General features: G+C 40.0%; 1 gene segment (V, D, J or C); it reads right to left on the bottom strand.

The window, feature by feature from the left end:
* Window positions 1–21,933, bottom strand: part of LOC132828675 (Ig heavy chain C region, membrane-bound form-like) — a 37,197-nt gene extending 15,264 nt beyond the window's left edge. Inside the window, 8 exon segments of the C gene segment in view lie at window positions 769–1,089; window positions 1,891–2,211; window positions 5,110–5,427; window positions 5,508–5,804; window positions 7,714–8,034; window positions 20,080–20,112; window positions 21,468–21,764; window positions 21,891–21,933. Of these exon segments, the coding sequence occupies window positions 769–1,089; window positions 1,891–2,211; window positions 5,110–5,427; window positions 5,508–5,804; window positions 7,714–8,034; window positions 20,080–20,112; window positions 21,468–21,764; window positions 21,891–21,933 (1,951 nt within the window).
* Window positions 21,934–25,609: the final 3,676 nt, after the last annotated feature.

Raw genomic sequence — 25,609 nt, 5'->3', positions numbered from 1 at the left:
TACGACAGACAATGACTGGACGTCACGACTGGACGTAGAGTACTTGCCAAGACTGGCTACATGAAGGTAAGGGCAATGAGGAGAACTGATTCACACACTGAACAAGTTGACACCACGATATCTTCAATCATTTTATTTTACCACGCGATACCCCATTGGCTCTGCATGATGGAGGAGTGCAGTCAAAAATGGTGAGGATAAGTGTGGTTTACTCAGAGTGATGCCGAGTGGCTCTAAAGGTCTGCACGTGTAAACAAGCAGCAGTGCTGGCTTCTCACAAGTGGGTATCACGCACATTTCAATCAAGGTCAAAATCATCTTTCTGGAAGTACTATACATGCAAACCAAGAATAAGTAAGTCAAAGTATTTCCATTCTGCATTTATTACAACCATCGGAGCCACATACAGACTTAAACATGGTTTATTTTTCCTGCCGTAGCAGGATGGAACGTTTCAAGCGATCGTCAGAACGATCAGACTTACAAGACAAGCCTTTCCTTGCGTTTCAGAGTCTAAGCTTAATTATCTTTTACCAACAGATGCAATTTGGAATAGTGGCTACTTTCTTTTTGACAAAAGTGATCACTGATCTTAAATGTGACTGATGCATGCAATGAATTGAAAATGCTTAAACAGTTACTCTAACAGTTATTACCATAGTAACATGAACCTATCTATGGAAAACAGTTCGTCAATCACTGCAAGTTATGTGCAGGTTTTAACAATATCGCTTAGTACGACTGAAACATTGACTGCTGTCGGTTTACCATGAGATTTGTTTGTACTTCTGATTAACTCCCGGCTGAGGGATGGGTGTCCCACTAAGCAGGAGTAAGTGGTGTCATTGTTCCATTCCGCCGCTGTGACTCTCAACCTGCTGGTCACGAAGTTGGAACCATTCCCCGCCTGGCTATCCAATTGGGTTCGGTACCCGGTATCCAAAAGGGTGTCATTGGCCATCCAGCCAATGTAGATCTCAGCTGGGTAAAAGCTGGTGACGAGACACATCAGGGTCGCTGAATTCTCAGCGTCAATCTCGTCTGTCGATGGCTGCAGGAGATAAACCTGAGGAAGACGCATTTGGTCGTCTGCAAAGAGAGTGATGTTTGTTTAGCTGAGACCATCTTACATCTGCATTAGAATTTCATTGCTAGTAATGCATATAGTTTATAAATTATTTAGTATCTGTCAGACTATGCAAATATTTCTGAATGCTACAGCATTTCATGTCCCCTACTTTGCTGGTTTAAATCTTGGGGCCAATCATACATTTTGTAAAGATTGCTATTCGTGGAGTGCAAATGATTCATCCACTTACAGTTCTTCACGCTCATTTTCAGTAAAGAAGAAGCCACGGCTATTGGCTTTCCATGATTTCCTCATAACGTTTTAACAAGCCATTCGGCCCAACAAGTCCCTACCCAAACGCCAAAGAGCATCCCTCCAAGACCCACTCCCGACAAAAGCACGTACCCCATTGCCATTCCATCTAACTTGCACATAGTCGACGAGAACTGGAGCTCGCAATGGAAGCCCACGTGAACTTGGGAACCCTCTACACAGAGTTCGATTTGAACCTGTGCCTTGAGGCAGCAGTGCAAACCAGTGAGCCACTTTCTGCTGCTGACTTAGGGGGAATTTACTGGAACGCATTAATGGTTTGACAGGATTTTTTATTCCATTCAACTACTGTATGAGTCAGGCTTATATCAAAATATTATAAATTACTATTTTTAGGAAGTTACATACTGGACTGGAAACGTTCACCCTATTCTTCTCTCCATAGATTCTGCCATTCCTGCTCTGTTTCTTCGAAATATTTTTTTTTTCATTTCAGACTTCCGAAATCAATTCTATTTTGTTGTTATTGCAGTACTATCCCGACTTACCAATTTTCTTTTTGAGAGAAGCTTTCTCTGGTGTTGGTAATTCACTGTCTTCTACCAAGCAAACATATTCAGCACCGCTGTCCCACTCTGACGCAATGACTTTAAGTTTGCTCAAAATGGTGAATTTACTTCCGTTCCAAATAGGATTTTCTGTCTTGACTCCTTTTGTTCTTTCAGCCCCATTCACCTGCCAGAAAACGTTGATGTTTTCTAAGTTGCTGTAAACAATTTCACACACAATGGTCGCTGTCTTTTGCGTCCAAATCTCTTGGAACGGAGGTTTCAGTAGATGGACCACAATATCTGTCTGACGGCAATCACCTCGAAACAGAAAAGAATGCATGTTTTCAGGCCGCGATATCGAAATCAATTCCAAAACACTACTAGAGTTGGAAATAGTTTTACTTACTGCGATCTGTTATCTGTTTTCTGAGACCGTTTAGGCTTAGTTAATCAGATGCTGTGTCCTCCTTTTCGTATTGGTTGCATTCACTCTGAATATTATGGATAAGCCTTCAGTAATATTTCCGATATAATCTTGAACAATTTGGAAACTGCTCTGCCTTGGGTATACTGAGGCCTAATGTCTCCATTCGAGTGCTGCACATTTTCACCTATTGCAGTTACCAATGTCAGAAGACAATTGCTGCCACATGAACTGCATTTATCGGAATCCAATCCCAGACGAGCAAACACATATCATATGTGGCCGCTGTACATGAGCTAACATTATTTGCTCTGTGTCAGAAAAACTCATGGAGAAATTGAGAAATTGGTATCAAACTGCATTTTTATTGATTGCATCCTTTCAACTGATTTTGCTGCCTATTTCCTCGGCAGGTTTTTATTTGAAAATAAAAGATACTTGCTGCATGATTCAGTTTCAGTCAAGGACCCATTCAAGAGATGTTTTTCATATTACTCATCTTTGAAGAGTGTTAAGTGAAGAAATCTAAAATATTGTGAGCACATGTCTTTCAGTTCTCAACTCTGGTGTTGGGAATAGACAAAACTAACACTTGTTCAGAATCGTGATAATTTTAAAGGAATGCATAACGTAGGGGAAAGCATGCTCCTAGATTGCTAAAGGAAAAATGGTTGCTCTTAGTACAATAACAGTTACTTTCTTAGTGCATAACGTAAAGTACAAATGAAAAGAAGGTTCTTGAATGTTCTGTTTGTATTGTTACCTTAAATTTTAGTACAATTACAAAATTCACAGATCGGGTTATCTCTGAAAGTTTCAATAATATTTGTGAGGAATGATGCTCCATGTCTATTCTATAGTTCGAACGGCATAATTCTATTTTGTGCGCATATTGCAAAGCTTATGCAGTTCCTCTGTTATGTCATTGCCTCGGTCAGGTTGTCTGGGCGGGAGAATATTGCAAAAACTACTCCCTTGTTGATTAATATTACTGTCTCGCATTCCAAACTCTTCACTACAAATCCTTGCTTTTCCTCTGGCTGTCCTGAGTTCATCTCTTCTGCTGTATCTCTGTTCAATCAAGCAGACTGTTAACATGAACTTGTCGATTCGCAACCTGAGTTCAGTCGCGCTCTATTACCATTTCTTCCTCAATAGGTGGTTCATATTTTATGTTCCATCCAAATAGTCTTGCTTTTTCAAAACCTTTCAGCTAATACAATTTAGTGATAGAGGCGGGAATGGAATTTTAAATAAAAACTGATCAGAATAAAATTAATCATCTAGAAAATGGAACATTACAACACAGTATAAGCCCTTCGGGCCTCGATGCTTCCCCGACCTGTAAAACTACCCTGAAGCCAATCTAACCGACCCTATGCCATTCTCGTCCATATCCATATCCAATGACCATGTCAATGCCCTTCAAGTTTGCGAGTCAAGTACTGTAGCAGGCAATGCGTTCCATGCCCCTACTACTCTGTGAGGAAAGGAACTACCTCCATGTCTATCACACTTAATTTAAAGCTATGTCTCTGCGTGCTGTCCATGGCCAATCGAAGATAAAGGCTCTCATTGTCCACCCTATCTAAGCCTCTGACTATCTTATATATCTCAATGAAGTCACATCCCAAACTTCTTCACTCTGACGAAAACATTCTCAAGTCCATCAGCATTTCCTCATAAGAGGTATCAGGCAGCATCCCAGTAAATCTCCTTTGAACCCTTTCCAAAACTTCCAAATCCTTCCTATAGTGTGGTGACGAGAACTGTACGCAATATTCCAACTGTGGCCGCACCAGAGTTTTTCATAGAGGCAACATGAACTCATGGTTCCGAAACTCATTCCCTCTACCAATCAAAACTAAAATAGCGTAAGTCTTCTTAATAACTCCATCAACATGGGTGGCAACTTCCAAGGATCTCTGCACATGGACATTGAGATCCCTCTGCTCATCTGCACCACCAAAAATCTCACCATGTGCCCCTTGAACACTTGACTCATTTAACTATTTCCAGAGTGAACCACCTCACAGCTTTCCGCATTAAATTCCACTTGGCACCCACAATCCAGGGCTGCATCTTACCTCTGTCCATCGGTAATCTACAACATCCATTGTCACTGCCCTCCATGTGACCTCCATGGTCAAAGGGCTGAATAATATAATCCTTCCAATGCACACGTTAATTCATGTGCATGAATTCTACTCGTCGACAAATGTTTGCATTTCTAAGTACCTTTCAGTTGACTGTCAGCAACCGCTCGAGCTGGTATCAAAGGAGGAGCATGAAGCAGTGACAGAAGCAAGCAAAACATAAAATCATTTCGACACAATCATCCTCTCAACAAATTTCATTGTTCTCGAAAGACAACACGCCTTCAAACATTAATCTTGTGTTTCAGCCCTTTCTCTTAACATAAGTTTTTAGTTAACCTATTTTTCTCGTCAACCTGTTCAGATAACTCAACACACAACTCTGGAGGAGGTGGCAAGTAAACACAAGCATCTTGGTCCAGGATGCCACAAGAGGGCAATGCGCCACAGGAGGTTCCTTCCTTTTTTAATATCAGCAGGCTTCACACTCCTTGAGACCATGCGCTTGTTGGATGTTTTTGCTTCTCCTGTTTACCTCATAGCCATGTGCAGTGTGCTAAAGGTGTTTCATTCCAAAAGATCTTGTGTATTTTAAAATTGCTGGAACCTTAGAATGTTTAGTTAAGATTTCATGTTCTGTTGATATTTAACACAAAGTGTTAATGTTGACCATGGTTGCTAGAACACTGTCCTTACCTTTCGGGCTCCTGATGACCCTTTTCACAGTGGACTGTGAAGGTGGATGCGAGGCAGTACAGGTGTATTTTGCGCCACTCTTCCATTCTGCTGCAGGTAAAATGAGGAGGCTCCGTGCGCTGTAGGTCAGGTCCTGTTCCAGAGCAGTGGGGAAATTGGTGATGTTCTCGTTGACAGAAGCTCCATCTTTCTCCCAGAAAACGCGTATTTTGTCAGGATAGAATCCTCTCAGCAAACATGTGAGAGTAGCAGAGCTGCTGTTCTGAATTTCTTCTGGTGATGGAGGCAGGAGGCGGATATATGTCTTCATTGATTTAACTGTAATAGAAGTACATACATTTTTAGTATTTCCTCGCTCATAAAATGACATGTACAAATACATAGTTCTTGTCACCAACCTCTTGCCATTCTTGTTCGTTTTGATACTGCGGGTGATGATTGATCCTGTTTTGCAGAACATGTGTATTCCACCCCACTCTGCCACTCGTCCACAGTGCTAGTCAAGCGGCTGATTGTCACATATTGGTTTCTGTTCGCTGCTTCAATTTGAACGCCTTCATTCCGCACCTTTCCATCCACCATCCAAGAGATAACTACCTGACTGGCAACTGTTGAATGCACTTCGCAAACCAGAATGGCACTTTTATTGATCCAGATTTCTTCAACCAATGGCTCCCTTAATAATACAGCTATCTCTGTCAGAGAGAAATCAGAGATTCAGATTCTGGTCCCTGATTCAATAATGTGACCAGGCGTGCAACAAGAATGTCAAAATCAGTGAACAAGGAAGGGATGAAAAATGCAACCATCTCTCTCCCTCTTTCTCTCTTTCTCATGAGTCTTGTGTTTGTTTGTGTGTTAATGCTTGTGTGTGTGTGTGTATATATACACACACACACATATATATATCCACACACACATGTATATGCACACACAACAAATATGAAGCGCCATTGCATCTTTTCAGGTTTGTTGGTTTGCATCATTTGCTTCTGCCAATAGAATTAAGAAACAGAGCAAGCAATAAGGAAAGTCAGAGAAAGATTTGGATAAATGAAGTGTTTCGTGTGGGTCCGTGAAGTGAGCATTCATAGAGACAGATTCAGAGACAGACAAACTGTGAGTCAGGTATAGATATAGAGATATAAAGCTAGTGAATGGGAGCTTGAGATGACAGATCAGAGAAGCTAGCCAGAGACGGACGGAGAGGCTAGAGGGAAAGAAGATAAGAAATAGAGGATTGGACACCTACAGGTGCAAATCCTAAGAGAAGCAAAAGGAGCAACAGTAATTGATGCACGAAAAATGATTCCAACTTGCAGAAACAAGAAGACGAAAGTAGAAATAATTCCGAGACGTAGAGGTACATAGAAACCGAGACATAGACACATGATCAGTGAAAACAAAGATGAAGTGACAGAACGACAGCGATCAGAGGAAGCAGAGACAGACAGATAGATAGACAAAGACAGAGGAAAAAAACTGACAGGAATAAAACAGGAGTTCTAGAGCAAGGTAGACAGGTAGAGACAGAGAAAATTTACCACATCGTGACAGTCGATGCATTTTAAGCACAGAAGGTCAATGAGATCATTATCACCGATAGGTATTTTAAAGTCCTGTCTAAATGATGATCTATATAATAAATGTTCCAAATAAACATTCTGTAGAACCCCTTCCAATAACAAATTTCTATCTCTTTCCACCAGACACCTTATCTCTCTACTTAGCTACTCTGAACATTGTCCCCCCAATACATCCTATCTACAATTGCGTGGCAGCAATCAGCAACAGACAATACTAAATCCTCACTAGCGACAGCTTTACAAATACGCATTGTTGAAAATGATTCCTTTGTAATGAAGTGTGTGCATTGTCAAAACTTTATTTTGCTGCTCTGAATTGATTTGGAAAATAAGCAAAAGCGGGGGATTACCACGTTGCAAAAGAATTTTTAATTCTGAGAATATCCAGAAACTCTGCCTAAACTTGTCAATTAAGAGGTTTGCTCACGGCAGCACGGTGGCACAGTGGTTAGCACTGCTGCCTCACAGCGCCAGGGACCTGGGTTCAATTCCCGCCTCAGGCGACTGACTGTGTGGAGTTTGCACATTCTCCCCGTGTCTGCGTGGGTTTTCTCCGGGTGCTCCGGTTTCCTCCCACAGTCCAAAGATGTGTGGGTCAGGTGAATTGGCCATGCTAAATTCCCCGTAGTGTTAGGTAAGGGGTATGGGTGGGTTGGTGTGGACTTGTTGGGCCGAAAGGGCCTGTTTCCACACTGTAAGTCTAGTCTAATCTAATCTAATCTAAAAGTTTGGTTATTTCAGTCAGACCTATACAGAGCAAAGGGAAATAATTTCTGATGTTATTCTCCACTGTTTTTTTGAAAGAGCGGGTTTAGGTACCTGTTTCATTTCGACTTATTTTTGCTGTAACATTTCTCTGGACTACAAATTCCTATTGATATTACTCACTGCAACTAATTCAAGAATGTTTCATTCACAGTAATAACCCAACAAAATAATTTTCCATCTTGTCTAATATTTATTACAAAACTGATTACGTTTATGAATGTGAGTCTGTGAGTTTTTTTAGTTTTCTTACCCGATGTTGAACTAATTTCTTTTCTCTGGTTACTGTTGGAAGCAGAATGAGAAACTTGACAGATGTACACAGAGCCGCTGTTCCATTCCTGCAGGGACACTTTAAGCAAACTTGTAGAGCTAAAATCACTGGTCGCTGTTTTCGTTGGAGATGTAGTTGTAAAGCCAGAATTTAAGGTATTTCCGTTCTTCTGCCAGGTCACTACAGTTCCTTCAGGATAGTATCCAGTGATGAGACAAATCAGCTGAAGAAATCCGTTTGCCCTCTGTTCTTCAGTTGCAGAGTAGTGTAGACTGATGACTGGTGGAGAAGGCTGTCTGCCTAAAATTACAAATTAAGACTTACTCTCTTGCATATAGATGGCTACATTGTTTCGGTGATGTCATGTACAATCGCTTACTCTCAAATAATACCCAAAAAATCATGTTATTGTATCAGAACATCATGTTGTAATGTCAGCATCATATTTAACCTTGAGGTGAGATCCACACTTGTTCTACTGATGGAGTCCAAGGAGCAGAAAGAAACATTTCAATCAAACCTCCAACTGGTAGCTCAATCCATTAACTCACCATCCTCAGTGAGAAAAAACATATCATTTAGAAGTCTTTCATATCTTCCACTCTCACCTTGATCCTTCAACCTCCATCTTTGGACTTCCTCACACAGGGGAAGATACATTGTCTATTTCAGTTCTCATTACCATTCATAATGTTATAAACTTCGATAAGGTCACAAATCAGCTTCTGACGCACCAAGGGAAATAATCCCAGTCAATTCATCGTCTCCTATAGCTCAACACCTTCAACCCTAGAAACATCCTTGTAACTCGTTTTCTGAAGTCTCTCAAATTTCAGAACGTCCTTCCCAAAGCAGGGAGACCAGCACTACAGACAATATTCCAAAAGCGACCGAAACAATATCCTGTACAGCTGTCACATAACCTACTAACTCATACTCAGCGCACTGACCAATTACGGAAAGCATTCCAAGGGCCTTCTTCATTTACTGATACTTTGTCCATCTCCTCTTCATTTACCTTCCGAAAATCATTTAAATTTTGTTACAGTACCACTTCTACCACTTTCTCTGGAAGGTCATTTCATATACACACCACGCTCTGTGCAGAAAAAAAACCTGAACCACAGATTCCTTTCAATCCTTAAAACTATCCATTCTAGATTTGGAGTCATATTCCTTCGGGAATATACTTTGATATTTACCTTATACATTGTTCTCATGATTTTATAAACCTCTAAATGGTCGCCACTCAACTTCCTCATTAAGACAACCTATTTTTGTATCTAACTTCACTGTCTGATTTGACGGGGACCTTATCTACTGTTCAAACATTAAGACAAATTTGTACAATCTAGAAAATGCTTCCCTGGCCAAACTCCCACTTTCTAACTTTGGGTCTTCTAATCACCTTCTGCAATGTCTTAATCTCAGGCCAAGTACATAGGACCGGCTCTCTGCTTTGTGATGTAATTGGTCATGTCAAGCAATCCCTCGATTTCAGAATTCTCTTCCTTGTCCTCAACCTCTCAATGGCTTCACTCAACTCGAACTCTTACATTTCCTCGAGCTGAAATCGTGTGAGACATTTGTGTTGATGCACTAGCCTCTGAAGAATTCCTCATTTCAACTGTCCAAAAACTAATCAATGTACTTTCAGCCTCCGAGACTCGACGTTCTGTATACGGCGCCCTAAACCCATCTACTTATTAAAGCATTTCTTTCTATATTAAAACAAAAACCAAATATTGAAATATTAATGATTTATTTCCAATAATCTGTTTTACATTTCTTGCTAACGAGACAATTTGATCTCATGTAATAATCAGGAAATAATTTTGAGCAAGCTTTTCATTTTGATATCATTGTGATTTTGAAAAGTCAACAGAAGTGCGTTTACACACCAGAGACAAAAGGAATCTGGAGGCCTTGGTCAAGTACTTGAGGGAGCAAAATTGTTCCTTCCTCAAGTAGAATCTCTACTATCTCGAAAAATGGAAACATAGAAGATAGGAACAGGAGCAGGCCATTCAGACCTTCGAGCCTGCTCTGACATTCTTCATGATCCTACTCATCGTCCAAATCAATAGCCTAATCCTGCTTTCTCCCCACAACATTTTATCCTGTTCCCTCCAAAGTGCTACATCTCGCCGCCTGTTGTACACATTCAATATATCAGTATCAACTACTTCTTGCGGTAATAAAATCCACATTCTCACCACTCTTTAGATGAACAAACGTCTTCTCAAATTTCTTCTAAATGGTCCAGCTCGAATCATCAGGCTGTTTCCCGGGTTCTCGCCAACACGTTGTACAGTTTGGCAGCACACATAGATCAATTCCCCACCTTCGAACTGTGTGTACTATCACAGTTGTCAGAATTTCACCAGGGTGTAGAAATGAACAGTTCACGCCTATTTTATCGCCGAAATCTTATTCTTAATTCCCATAACCTCATTTTTTTCCTAAAATTAGCTTTCAAAATGTTTCGCGCCTTGCTGTTGTATAATGTACACACTGTTTCTGTGAAATTCCCTCCTTCTGGAGCCAAATTCCTTGAACCTAACACTTATCTCGATCATAAAAGACATTGCTTTCTATTTACCTTAATTTAGACGGTTTTCTTTTCAAAAACAATTCCCTGTATTCTCGATAGAGACAAATGGATTTCTCTCCATTCAATTTTTGATTGGACCCCGTAAACTTAAAGCATTCCTGTCAGGGAACGAGACCACATTTTCTTTTTATACAACATAGAATATGGAACATTACAGTGCAATAGAGGGTCTTCATCTCTTGATGTTGCACCGACTTCTGAAACTGTTCTGAAGCCCATCTAAACTACATTATTCCATTTTCATTCATATGTCTATCCGATGGCCATTTAAATGCCCTTAACTTTGGCGATTCTACTACTGTTGCACGCAGGCTGTTTCATGCCCCTACTATTCACTGAATAATGAAAATATCTCTGAAGCCTGTCCTTTATCTATCACTCCGCAATGTAAAGTTATGTCCTCTGTGATAGCTGTCACCATCCGTTGGAAAAAGGCTCTCACTATTCGCCCTGCCTAACCCTCTGATTATCATATATGTCTCAATTAATTCACTTCTCAACCTTCTTCTCTGGAACGAAAACAGCCTCAAGTCCCTCAGCCTTCCCTCGTAAGATCTTCCCTCCATACCAGGCAACATTCTAATAAATCTCCTCTGAACTCTTTCCATCCTTCCTAGAATGTAGTGATCATAACTCTGCACAGTACTCCTAGTGCGGCCGCACCAGAGTTTTACACAGCTGCAGCATAATTTCATGGCTCCGAAACTCAATCCCTCCACTAATAAAAGTTAATACACTGTATGCCTTCTTAACAAATCTATCAACCTGGTTGGTAACTTTCAGAGATGTGCAGACATGGACACCGAGATCTCTCTGTCCAACCACACTACCAAGAATATTGCTATGAACACAGTGCTCTGCATTCCTGTCCCTCCTTCCAAAGTGAATCAACTCACGCTTTTCCGCATTATATTCCATTTTCCATCTCTCAGCCCAACTCAGCAGCTTATCTATGTCTCTATGTAATCCACAACATCCTTAATCATTATCCAAACTGTACCAACCTTAGTTTCATTCGCAAACTTACTAACCCATCCTTCTGCACCCTCGTCCAGGTCATTTATCAAAATGACAAAAAGCAGTGCCTCCAAAACAGATTCTCGTGATACACGACTAGTAACTGAACTCCAGTATGAATATTTCTCAGAACCACCAACCTCTGTCTGTTTTCATCTGGTCGATTTCTTATGGAAACCACTAGATCATCATCAATCATATGCTTCTGTATTTTCTGAAATAGCGTGCCGTGGGAACCTTATCAAGTACCTTACTGAAATCCAAAAACAACACATCAAACGCTTTACCCTCAATCACGTGTTTGGTCACTTTCTCAAAGCGCTCAGTAAGATTTGTGAGACATGTCCTACTCTTCACAAAACCGTATCTACTGTCCCTAATGAACTTCATTCTCTCCAGATAATTATACATTCTATCTCTAACCATCTTTTCCTACACTACACCCGTAAACGAACTAATGCTCACTGCTCTACAATTACCAGAGTTGACCTTACTCACCTTCTTGAACAAGGGAACAACATTTGCTACTTTCCAGTCCTCTGGCACTATTCCTGTAGATAATTCAGACACCAGGATCAAAGCCAAAAGCTTTTCAATCACCTCTCCGGCTCCCTAGGGAATCCGAGGATAAATCCCATCGGACCCAGTGGACTTATCTATTTTCAAACTTTCCAGAATTGCAAACATCTCTTCTTTGTGAACCTCAATCCCATCCAGGCCAGTGACCTGTATCTCTGTATTCTCCTCAACAACATAGTATTTTCCCTGTGTGAAAACTGACAAAAAAGATTCATTTAGCTATTCCTCTGTTTCCACTGACTCCATGCACAACTTCCCACTCCTACCTTTGATTGCCCTTAATCTTACTCGAGTCACTCTTTTAGTCCTGATATACAGAATGATAGCCTCACGGTTTTCCTTGATTCCATCCGCTAATGACCTCTCATGTACCATCCTGGTTCTTCTTAGCTCCCTGTTTGTGTCTTTCCTGGCTAACTTGTAACTCGCAAGTGTTCTAACTGAGACTTCACGTCTCATCCCAACATAAGCCTTCTTTGTCTTGACATGAGACTCAAATTCGTTACTAAACCACGGCTGCCTCGCCCGACAACTTCCATCCTGCCTGACATGTCTATAATTAACAAGGACACACAGTAGCTGTTCCGTGAATAAGCTCCACATTTCAATTGTGCTGGTCCTCTGCAGTTTCCTTCCCCATCCTATGCGTCCTAAATTTTGCCTAATCGCATCAAAGTTGCTTCTCCCACAGATATGACTCCTGGCCTATATACCTATCCCTTTCCATCGCTCACCTGAACAAATATGTTCTACACAAAAGCTGTTACCACCAATGCAAACAGCTGACCACACTGTTCACAAGTTGGTTATTACTCGTGACCTTGTTATAGTCACCAGACTACTTAATACAGTCATCAGCAGGACTACCTGCTTGTTCCATCAAATCAATTACTCTCTCGAAAATACCTCAGCTGACCTGTGACCAGAAATTCCAAGCTCTTCAAAGGTATTCTAGATTATTCTGCAATTCTCAATGCTGGGATCCCATCTTCAAACTCTTTCAAGTAAATCTGATCAGAACTCTACTACCCAGATCCTAAATTGCACTTCTTGTTCACCCATCAACGTTTTATCTAAAAGTCAGACATTACTTTTGAATTTATTTTCTCTTCCATTTGTTCAAATTCAACGACAGCCATGGTTTTGCTATTACAAAAGCCCGAGATGAACAATCTCTTCTCTTTATGAAGTGGTCTATTGCTGACTTCTAATCAATCCCCAATGTCTATCAATACTCAACAGTCACGTCATCAATAACACGAGAAGATATCGTATGTGAAATTTTATAATGAAATAATACACGAATGCAGCAGCTATCAACCCACGAGTGAAATATTGAGTTGATTACATTCTTTGAATCTTTTACACATGGCCACTGTTCCGTGCTCTCCAGCAAGCACACTGTCAACAAACTGCATCAGTTTGCTGTAAATTTAGATATCAAATGCTATAAATAACATCCATGGCAATGACTATGTATATCAGTCTTGGGAACAACATTCCCTACATAATAACTGATTTCACCTGCACACTGATGTTCTCACGCATGTGCTTATGTCTTCTCCGTCAGGCTGTGTGAAAGCATCAATTTGTGATAGCTTCCAGCAAGTATCAGAGTTACATTAGTTCGTATTGCCATTAGTGAGGTCCATGCTGATATTCAGCATATACAGAGGCCAAGATTCATTTAGCCATTCCTCTATTTCCTCTGACTTCACGCACAACTTCCCACTCGTACCTTTGATTTCCCTTAATCTTACTCGAGTCAATCTTTTCGTCCTGATATACCGAATGATAGCCTCAGAGTTTTCCCTCATTCCATCCGCTAATGACCACTCATGTACTCTCCTGGTTCTTCTTAGCTCCCTCTTTGTGTCTTTCCTGGCTAACTTGTAACTCGCAAGTGTTCCAACTGAGACTTCACGTCTCATCCCAACATAAGCCTTCTTCTTTGTCTTGACAAGACACTCAAATTCGTTACTAAACCACGGCTGCCTCGCCCGACAACTTCCATCCTGCCTGACATGTATATAATTAACAAGGACACACAGTAGCTGTTCCGTGAATAAGCTCCAGATTTCAATTGTTCTGGTCCTCTGCAGTTTCCTTCCCCATCCTATGCTTCCTAAATCTTGCCTAGTCGCATCAAAGTTGCTTCTCCCCCAGATATGACTCCTGGCCTATATATCTATTCCTTTCCATCGCTAACGTGAACAAATATGTTCTACACCAATGCAGCTGACTACACTCTTCACAAGTTGGTGTTTACTCGTGACCGTGTTATACTCACCAGACTACTTAATACAGTCATCAGCAGGAATACCTGCTTGTTCCATCAAATCAATTACTCTCTCGAAAATACCTCAGCTGACCTGTGACCAGAAATTCCAAGCTCTTCAAAGGTATTCTAGATTATTCTGCAATTCTCAATGCTGGGATCCCATCTTCAAAATCTTTCAAGTAAATCTGATCAGAACTCTACTACCCAGATCCTAAATTGCACTTCTTGTTCACCCATCAACGTTTTATCTCAAAGTCAGACAGTACTTTTGAATTTATTTTCTCTTCCATTTGTTCAAGTTCAACGACAGCCATGGTTTTGCTATTACAAAAGCCCGAAATGAACAATCTCTTAGCTTTATGAACTGGTCTATTGCTGACTTCTAATCAATCCCCAATGTCTATCAATACTCAACAGTCACGTCATCAATAACACGAGAAGATATCGCATGTGAAATTTTATAATGAAATAATACACGAATGCAGCAGCTATCAACCCACGAGTGAAATATTGAGTTGATTACATTCTTTGAATCTTTTACACATGGCCACTGTTCCGTGCTCTCCAGCAAGCACACTGTCAACAAACTGCATCAGTTTGCTGTAAATTTAGATATCAAATGCTATAAATAACATCCATGGCAATGACTATGTATATCAGTCTTGGGAACAACATACCCTACATAATAACTGATTCCACCTGCACACTGATGTTCTCACGCATGTGCTTATGTCTTCTCCGTCAGGCTGTGTGAAAGCATCAATTTGTGATAGCTTCCAGCAAGTATCAGAGTTACATTAGTTCGTATTGCCATTAGTGAGGTCCATGCTGATATTCAGCATATACAGAGGCCAATAGGTGATGAAACGACTCTTGGCCTTCGACATTAACCTTCCCACAAGATGATATGGATTGGCTTCCCACAGATGATGTAGAAAAGACGGGGAGGGGTGGGGTAGGAAGCCTATACAAGTTCTACAGTTCATTCATAGAGTCACAACAGACTGGAGGCATATTCTGAATCTTTCTCTCCACCAATGCTTCCAGGAAGGCTGAATTTCTTCAGAGTTTGCTATTCTAGTTTTATAAAAGGGAGAGGGGTGACCCCATTTCAGAAAAGCAGCCCGTGGGATGGGTTTGAGTAAAGCTGAGAAATTACCATTTCAAGGAGTCATTTGTGTGAGCATTGTTTGTGTCACCACGTGCAACAATACAATAGGAAGAGCATAGAGGAAGACATTGCAACAGCTTGTCAGAAAATCAAAAAATCATGATGCGAGCTATTATCTGTAAAATAACTGTGAAAGTTAGACGTGCAAAGACAGCCCACGTGTGCAGCTCATAAAAATAGATCTTGCAATCATTCATTCGAATCGCAAGTTTTCAACCTATATTGAACATCCTGCAATGGTGGAATGAGATCGGATTAACTCATTATCTCATTTCAAAGGCGCTCTTAGGAATCAGCAACATTAACTCCATTGCATAATACAACCAATGTGAGAGATAGACAACGGTTTTTTTAAAATAAAAATCATATTCTGTGGACACGAAATCAGAGCTGGCTGAAGTGAACTAGAAAATCAGATGGAGGAGAATTCGATCATGATAAAGTGGCAAACATGTATCGAGACATTTCAGATCACTTAAGTAGGTACATTCCAAAGAGTAAGGAATATTCCAAGGTTCAGAACTGCTTTCTGTGGTTTAAGATTATATCTACATTCAGGAAAACGTATGTGATTGTGGATAAACAGATGGTAAGTCAGAAAATTAGACAGAATATTAAAATGTTCGGGAATGAAATGTCTGAAAATTAAGAAAGAAAGATTGAATAATCAGAATATGATAGGAAGCTAAACAGTGAGTTTAAAGAAAGAGAGAGGACGAGGTCCTGTAACTCGTTCGAAAATAAAATAATTTATAGAGTGAAAATTAGGCATGCAAGAAATGAATGTTTGACAAATCATGCTGTCAAACGCAACAGAGAAGAAATAAATAGAACACTTATTTTCCAACAGTTTTCATGACAGACTACAAGCAGCATTCTAGAAAATGCAATTAATCGGCAAATCGAAGGAAGGGCAAAAGCAGGGAAATGACATGCAACAGAGAAACGGGCCTGCCTAAATAGTGGCAGCTGCGGGGCGAGACTGCCTGTCCCCTCGTGAAATTATCCCTGCGTCCAAAGTGAAAATGTCATTCAAATAACTGACATTTTGTGTTGACTGTTGCAGATCATCTCCAATGCTGGGAAGATCCTTTAGAATTGCAAAGCATCACATTCAGCAAGTTTATCAAAACATTTTGAGACAGCGAGCAAAAATGGCACAAGTCAGTTTGCAATGTTAGAAGCTGTTTAAAATAAGATGCAACTGGACAAGTTCAAAGAAATCACGGCTTTATGAACGGGAAATCATATTTAAGAAATCAACTGGATAAAAGGGAATCGTCAGTTGCAGTGCGTGATGATTTCCCGTAAATATTCGATAAAATGCCAAATCAATGTTGATAGTGGATAATGAAAGACAGAGGACTGTACAATACTGAAATAGACAGGAGAATAGCTGAACGTGACAGTAGGTGTGCAGGAGTAATCCTAAGGTTGACAAGTGGTGTGCCAGAGGGACTGTTGGAGGAATTGCAACTGTTCGTAAATTATGTGTTGAATTAAGGGGGACATGCTCCGTTTGCCAAACATGAAAAACTCTCAAAAATAAAACGAGGCATTAGGTCATCAGAGGGCCAATTAAACTCCAAGAATATCTTGCCACGTGTGACGAAGAACACGGAAAATGACGTCCAATGTAGTAATTCGGTGAAAGGGATGAATACCTAGCAAGAGGAATAGAAAAGAACAATCAAAATGATGACATTTTGTGCAACTCTGAGTTGCAGAAAGACGATGGTGTCCAAAAGGATGGATTACTTGACGTTAGCACATCTGGCCAGCAAATAATTCAGAAAACTAAAACAATGATGTCATTTGTCAAATGGGAAACTGGACGGGAATGTGCAGAAGCTTGTTTTGTTTCAGATAAACCAGGTACATAAAAGATTCCTCCTGGACTGTGTGGTGCTTCTGATTGGTCATCTCAGTGACGTGAGATGTAAATGCATCAGAGGCCGTTCAGATAAGGGTTAACTGACAATTCCCTGGAATGAAAAATTGCCTTTGCCGGAATGGCGTTACAGTCCTCCTGACAGAATTGATACTTGAATCCTGCATATGTACGTGGATATGCCATGATTCGGTCTATTTAAAAAATGCAAATCAGATGAAGTTCGGATACAATTTCCCAGTAATATGGAAGACATTCAAGGAAAGGCAGAATTAATGAACTCTGTCCAGCAGCTAGAGGTTGTAACTTTTTTTTACAAAACTGCATGTCGGACTGAACGATGGGTTTGGTACAACTTGCCAATAACTACAATAGACTTGCGAAATCATAATGAAGAACGGAGTCAGCTTACACCATATCTTATAGGGTAAAGTGCATTGTACCCTTACTTTGTTGAAACGAAAAGAAAGCTGCCTCAGTTGGCGAAGCCCATATCCCTTTCTAAAAAAATCTACAAAACAGATATACTTTAGACATGCAAGATTCATTTAAAAAGCAGAATTCCCAGAATTAATTGAAAGGAAAGGAATTTCCACGAAATAATTGATACTTCGCAAGGTTTGTAGCTCAAGTTGAGGTTTAGGGTGTAGATTTGCTCACTGAGCTGTAGTCTGATTTCCAGACGTTTCATTACTTGGCTAGGTAACATCATCAGTGGCTACCTCCTTCACTTGGAGGTAATGAAACGTCTGGATATCAAACCTACAGCTCAGCGAGCCAACCTACACCCCACAATGAATGCATCACAGACAAGCTGGTGCATTACAGTGATTAATATTTGGCAGAACTATGAAAATGACAGAACTCTGTAAATACTGACAGACATCGTAATGAAATAACAAGTTCGAACCACCGACACTAATTTGCTAGAAGATAGTGATTAATGTAGAGATTAACTTCATACCGCTGGGAAACTTGGATTTTTTTTTCATTTCAAAGCAACTAGCATAGACAGTAAACAATTGGTTTTTTTTCAATGTTTACAGTAAGAGAAAACAACTGTCAAAGTAAACCAGAAAATCTCTGTCGTCTATTTCAGTTAAATACAGTTGAAGTTCGGTTTTCATCATCTCAGCATTCCATGGAATGCCCAAACAAACTATTAACTGAAAAAAAATGAAGCTATTGGCTGAGACACCATATTCTTACAAGACCACAGGGGCTGCTCTCTCATGAGAGGGAAAAGACTGTTGGTGATTTAACCTGAGGGCCATCACATCTCAGGGGATGGACAGTTAAAAGGATTAACACTTTCCTCAACACTACCTTCTGCCGGGGCAAACTATTCTACGCACCCTCTAGATGCACTAAAATAATTTTCTGTGTTCACACATTAGTCTGAGATTGCCCAAATTGCAGAAGTTGTTTAGTGGAGTGAATGCTTCCTGTTGTGGGATTGATACCACGGCAAAGCTGCATTTTTTAAATTCGGAGGTGCCTGTGCTGAACTGGGTGGACAAGGTCAAAAGTCACACGACATCAGGTTATGGTCAAACAAGTTTTCTTTTTAAATCGCAAACTTTCTGATCTCTGCCCCTGTGTCAGGTGAAACCTGATTTCTGACCCTTTTTGTTCGTTGTTGTCAATTATGAACTACTGATTTGGGGTTCCCCTATTATCACCTGCACTCGTAAATACCTGTCCAAGAATACGACAGCAAGGTGACTGCATCACAAAAGCAATGCTGTCATGCACACATCGACCTATTGATCTTACTTCGTTCGGTATGATGTCCTGAGGATCCATGAGGGCAAGGCAAAACACTATTTAGCTTGACGTGGTTAAAAGAATTAAATTGGACAGCAATTAATATTATCAGCAAGGCAAGACTATTCCACTCTAAGAATTAATATCGTACAGATGGGCTACATGATTTCCACTTTAATGCCAAGTAAACATTTTACAGTAAAGCTGTAGTGGGTTCAAAGTTCTCAAATATTCGACACCATCTTAAACACAACAAACTTCGACCCACAAATGGACATGTATCTGGGAGAGCATATTTCAGATAATCTGGATTCGCGCTAAATTACAGTGAAATTACTCTCCGCTAGTTGTCTGAAATAGGGCACTGGTTAAATCAGTGCACAGTTATTCACCATTTTGTGGAATTGGAGAGGACGAAATTCAGCACCTCAACCTTGACCAAGCCCAGGTTTGGTGAGCTACAATTGTTCCAGCTTCAAATTTGAACGGTCCATTTGTTGATTTTGTGATAATGTTAATGTAATCGAAATTATGTTAAATAATGAGGATTGTCTTTCAAAACATTGATTTTAGAGACAATCCAAAACATTAATGTTAGCAGAAAGTTTTCTTCAATCTAGACTTGCATTAATTGTTCAGATTAGACGTTTTGCATACCATTGTCATACTGACATGCCTTAGTACAGCTTCACATCTTGGGCAGTTTCCTGCGTAAACAGCTAAAGCCATCATCTACGCAAATAAAATCTTATATACTCTATGCCAAGCAAGTTTAACATTTAGATTCTGTATTGCCTTGTTCTCAGCTGCATTTACGTCTATATTTGTATATTAGCATAAATTTGCTCAAACAAAATCTGCAAATGAGTTTGAATTGGAAGACACATAATTTCTAGCAAGCAAACCATGTCGATTAGAAAATGTTCTGAATCTCACGTTGTGCATTTGAGCCTGTTTTAACAAGAAAACGTTTTTTCTTACTAAACTGCAAAATCGTAGCGATAAGTAGCAAGAGGGTCACTTACCAGGTTCCACAGTCAGAATGGTGCCGCTTCCTTCGCAGCAGTTGTCAGAAAGGTCCCGCTTCCTTCGTCGCAGTTGTCACAGTCCATCAGCTCCCATTCAACGCCATACAAAAAGTGTCAGTGAAGCAGACGTCCTATAATCAATATACCAAAACAAATCCTCTCTCCCATTTTCCATATATGTTCACAGCATTAACAAATCTTCATTTATTAACAATTTATATCCATTCGTATCCCCACTATCTCCAATGCCAGTTTGGGTGACAATGGAAACGCTAGCATGCTGGTCTATAATCAACGTGAAACTTGTACACAATTCCAGAATGGAACGAATTGGAATTGATGTTAACTCTATGAAGCAGCATTCATGACAGAAAGTTGATTATGGAATCATGTTAATAAGAAGCAGAAAAAGGAACAACTGTCCGAGAGGTTTGTGCTCTGGCTTGTGTCACTGTGTAATTACAGCTACACATTGTTTCACACCAGCACAAGAAATCCATTGTTGCAAAAATAAGTGAAGATTCTTCAAATGCTCCAGGATATTGATTGATTGATACAGCAATTGTGTCGCAAATCATTCCCTTTATATATTGTATTCCCAGTCACGTTTATAATTTTCAGCCACTCTTCAAATCGTGGATTCTTATCTATATTGCTTTGTGAATACGATTTTAACAGTCGCACAATAATCAGCTAAAGGAGTATGAAAATCGGTCGATAGCAGTTGCCAGGCCCTAAAAGTCGCAAGAAATATTTCAGCATGAGGTACTTAAGCATGCAAGTAATAATTTATATGAGCAGTGGATTCACATGTGCCAGGGCGTTTCTGTATTGAGGGAATCAAAGAACAGTCACTGTGGTAGTACAATAACACAGTCACACACAGCACTGTAAAAACTTCCCATTGTCATTCAGACAAAAACACCAACTAGATGCACAAACTGCAATCTGGATTCCTACCAATGTGCACCTTCTCACATTTATTTCAGAAAACCAAATTTGATATCCATCCAAACTCCGGAGTAGCTGGCCATCCTGATAACCAATAAATCAAAATGTTTGCGGTTCTGGTAACAATGTGTGCTGATAGTTTCTGTATTACAGACGTCGAGTTCTCGATTGCTGTGGTCATCCAAACTGTCACAGTGATACATCCCAGTGCAAAATTAAATGCTTGCACATAACTGTAAGTTCAACAACTGCACTGAATATCCAACTGCCCCTTCTCTGAATTTCCCTCCTGAATTTTGTTAACAATCTTTTAGAACTTGACTCCTGCGATTCTGTATCATGAGCAGTGGCCACAAAGTGCATGTTGAGCGTTGACAAGCCAAAACAAGGCAAATTTGCTTCACGGAAGATCTGAAGGTGTTTTTGTATTGGTGGAAGATCAGGTTTATTACTGTGACAACTACACGCTTCACAGCGATATGTACCACTGTCTTCAACTGTTAGGTCACGAATTCGCAAAGAAAAGGACTTTGAGCCCTTGTTCACTGTTTCCGAGTATCGTCCAGTCATTGATAAACTCTCCTGCTTTGTTGCGCCCTTTTTTGTGAAATACCAGTACGTGCTATCCAATGCACAGCTGGAATCTTTTAGAACGCAATTGATGGTCAGTGATTCGCCTGTCTCCTTTGTTGTCGTTCTCGGTGTTTGTTCAACCCCTGCAGTAAAGACATCTGTGCGGAGAAAAATATATTTAATTCATGACATTTATTTCTCATTGGGAGAGCTTCAGACAAGGAAATTTCAATAATATGAACATGGTCCTTATGTGTGGAACATCTATGAGAAAAAGTACTTACTTGGTAACCAGGCTAAAAGGCACGAAAACAAGAAAATATTCATTGTTTCTGCACCAGGAAACAGAACTTCATACGCAGCCAATGCTGGAATTAAAACCTGTTCTGTGTAACAGCGTGTGTCGGAGCTCCAACCTAATAAACCACGGGAGGCTCTGTTCATTTGCATCATGTGGAGCGAGAAACCAATCACGTTGATTCTAACTCACGAATCGTGATGGGCTGAGCTGTGTGCAGACGAACCAACATCACATCATGGAAATCTGCATCAATTGAGAATAGAGAGATTAACAGCATGTGCTTATTTCCTTGTGTTTAACTTGGTGATATTTTAATTCCATATCCATGAACATTTGTCAAGTTCAGGCAGCGAATTCATGAACAAAGGGGGCACTTAAATAATTAAGACCGAAACCCACACATGGTGACCTCTGACAACCGAGTGGCCACGCAATGTTATGTATGCATGCAATGGTTGCTAGAACCATAAAATTAGAAACACCAGATTTAATTTGCGTCACTCGTTTCTTGAAAATTCCGTATGAAATGTGTGTCAATATTTGAAAGTCTTTGACTGTTAGTAGCTATGAAAGTAATTACAGATTTTGCAGAATTCAAAACTTGCAACTGGTCTTTGAAGTCAATTCAAGAATTCAGAACACAAAAAACACGAGAAAAGAGACGAAATTCAGCCTGTTTAAAAATGGATAGAAGCTTTTCGTCAAGTTGACATCATCCATTTGGGAATAATCTTCGAGATGGTACTGCTGAAAGTTGAATGTTCTATTCAACTGAAAAAATGGCTCGCAATTCGGAAGATCAAGACGATATTGATAGATTGGTGTGATTTAGTTTAAAAGCAGCAGACAGAACTCAGGAGAAAGTGTAAAATGTTTTTTTGGCACTTGTTAATCAAAGGAGGATTCGATACGCATTGAATTGTTAAAAGTGTTTTGTTCCGTTGAGGAAGGCTTCTTTTTGAGCATAACGTTAGAGCTTGGTGGGATTGCACAAAGAGTCAAATGAAATTCCAGTTCATGCTTGTTAAATCAATTCAAAATGGTGCAAATGATAAATTCCAACACGATATCACAGATCAGCTTTTGACTCCACCAAAGAGTTTGTGTGCTGTGATTTCAAAGCTTGCACCAACGATTGTACAGAATGTTGACTAACGTGGAAATATTAATATGATGATTACATTGGAAATGAGCTTTGTTTTTTCAAAGCACTGCAATTGTTGGTCCATATTTAGTGCATTTGAATTATGAACAGCCGGAACATGTTTGTATAGAGAAGAGAACTTCGAGAGATTGCATAAACTGGAAACAGGAGCCGTGCATATACGTTTAAATGTAAAATCTTTGCCTGGGGAAGCAGGCACAACCCTCACAGACAGCGTTATGATTTTGTGAAAACTTTTACCAGGGTTGGAGTTTCATATCATGATATTTCATCAGATGGCTCCGATTAAAACACATGGCGTGAAGTCTTAACTTTTTTTCTGCTCTTCTCAGATACTGCTAGCGTTGTTTAGCGTTTTCAGTGTAGTCTATGTGCCCGTTTTAAATGCAAACACATTCAGCATCATCGCATGCTGTTTGCCATGTGGAGGTGGAGTGGAGGGAATCGAAGTTTTTGAGGCTGCTTGGCTGAAACTGAGTAATATCTAATTTGTTCCTGATTATTATCCGTTTATATCTTCAGAAGAGGCAACAAGAATGCCCCCCACACCCTGCGCAGCATTTCTAGCCCTGTTACAGCATTCAAGAAGATGATGGCTGATCTGAAATTTGCCTCAGCTCCACATGCCTTCATACTGAATAATGTTCCATCCACTTGAAATCAAAAATTTATTTACCTTTCCTTGTAAATATTTAATACCGTTCTGATTTCTCTGTCTTTGTGGAAGAGCATTACAAAGACTCACAAATATATAAGCAATTATTTCTCTTTCATGTCTGTCTGAAATGGTCGAGTCCTTGTATTAAAACTATGATATTTTTTCTCTATTCTCCCAAAAAAGGAAACAATCTTTCATCATTGACCCCACCTATTTTCCTCAGCACTCCATATGCTTCACTTAAGTGACTTCTGTCTCTGCTTAACTCCAGAATGTACAGACCTCGCCTCTCTCCCCTGTTTTCTCTTCTTTCTCATTAACATTTCCATAAGCACAGTGACCAACACTGTCCAATATATATCTGATGTTTACCTTAGCAATGCCCTGTACAACAGAAGCTGTTATACTGTTGCAGTGCAGTGCTGTCACAAAAACACATAGATTTCATTTAACTTCCTTGATTGATGTCCATAAGAGGCTCTCAGCCGTCTGTGGTTTATGCATTCTGACAGCCAGATTTTTCTGCATGTGAGAATGTTTTACTTTATTAACATCATGATAATAATCAATATTATTACTGATTCGTGTGTCTTAACTTTTATCTTGGATCGCAATGATTCATTTTATGGTATTCACTTATTATTTGCCGAGTTCTCCTCAATAACAGCTTCTTAATTAAACCAAGTCTGAAAAATCAGCCTTCTATCGAATTTCGTCTGATCCGTTGTTTCCAATGATTCAGGAGAGTATTCTGAAACTACACAAGGCACATGTCAATTGATAGCCAGCGTAGAAATGAAAAATAGGCAGGATAAACACGTGGCTTGAGGGTTGGTGTAGGAGGGAGGGGGTTCAGATCTGTTGGGCATTGGGACCGGTTCTGGGGATGGTGGGACTATTACAAAATGGACGGTCTACGTCTGAAACAGACTGGAACAAATGTCTTTGGGGGAGTTTTTGCTAGTACTGTTGGGAAGGTTTTAAACGAATGTGCCAGGCGTGGTGGAAACCAGAAGAGAAGACAATTAGACAGTGATGCAGATACTAGTGATGTAAGATCATAAAGGTAACATTAATAAGTGGAAGAGTAGGCAGATAACAGATGAATGCAAAAGAACTGGTGGCCTGAAGTGTATCTACATTAATGCAAAGAGTATTGTGTGTAAGGTAGATAAACTTAGGACTTGTATTGGTGCCTGTGAGAATGACGTATTGCAATCATAGAGACTTGGTTGAAAGAAGATATATCAGCAAGGGTGCAGAGAAGGTTTACGAGAATGTTGCCTGGTATGGTTCTAGGTATGAAGAGAGGTTGAGAACGTTCGGATTGTTTTCATTAGAAAAAAGGAAATTGATGGGGGACCTGATTGAGGTTTACAAAGTCATGAAGGGTATAGACAGGATAGATAAAGGCAAGGTTTTTCCTATACGAGAGGTCATGCTTTCAAGGAGAGAGCTGAAATGTTTAAGGGGGATACACGCGGCAAGTACTTTTACAGAGGGCAGTGGGTGTCTGGAACGCATTGCTGGCAGAGGTGATAGAGGCAAGCGTGGTAGATTCATTTAAGATGTGTCTGGACAGATGCGTGAGTAGGTGGGGAGCAGGGGGATACCGATGCTTAGGAATTGGCCGACAGGTTTAGACAATAGATTTGGATCAGCTCAGGGTAAGAGCTGAAGGGCCTGTTCCTGGACTGTAAATTTTCTTTGTTCTTTGTTCTAATTAACGCTATAATGGCTTTGTCATTTTATATTGCTTCTCTAAGAAAGCTTATCTAAGAAAGAGATAAATGGTAATCTGTTAATGTCCAGTTTCTTGCAACGAATTATTTAACTCAAAAGCTGTGACATTTATGCTGATTAGCCTAACCTCGGTCGT

The sequence above is a fragment of the Hemiscyllium ocellatum genome, chromosome 27 (genome assembly GCF_020745735.1).
Source record: "Hemiscyllium ocellatum isolate sHemOce1 chromosome 27, sHemOce1.pat.X.cur, whole genome shotgun sequence".
Lineage (NCBI taxonomy): Eukaryota > Metazoa > Chordata > Chondrichthyes > Orectolobiformes > Hemiscylliidae > Hemiscyllium > Hemiscyllium ocellatum.
The sequence above is the reverse complement of the archived record's forward strand: the minus strand, read 5'-3'. Positions and strand labels throughout refer to the sequence as shown.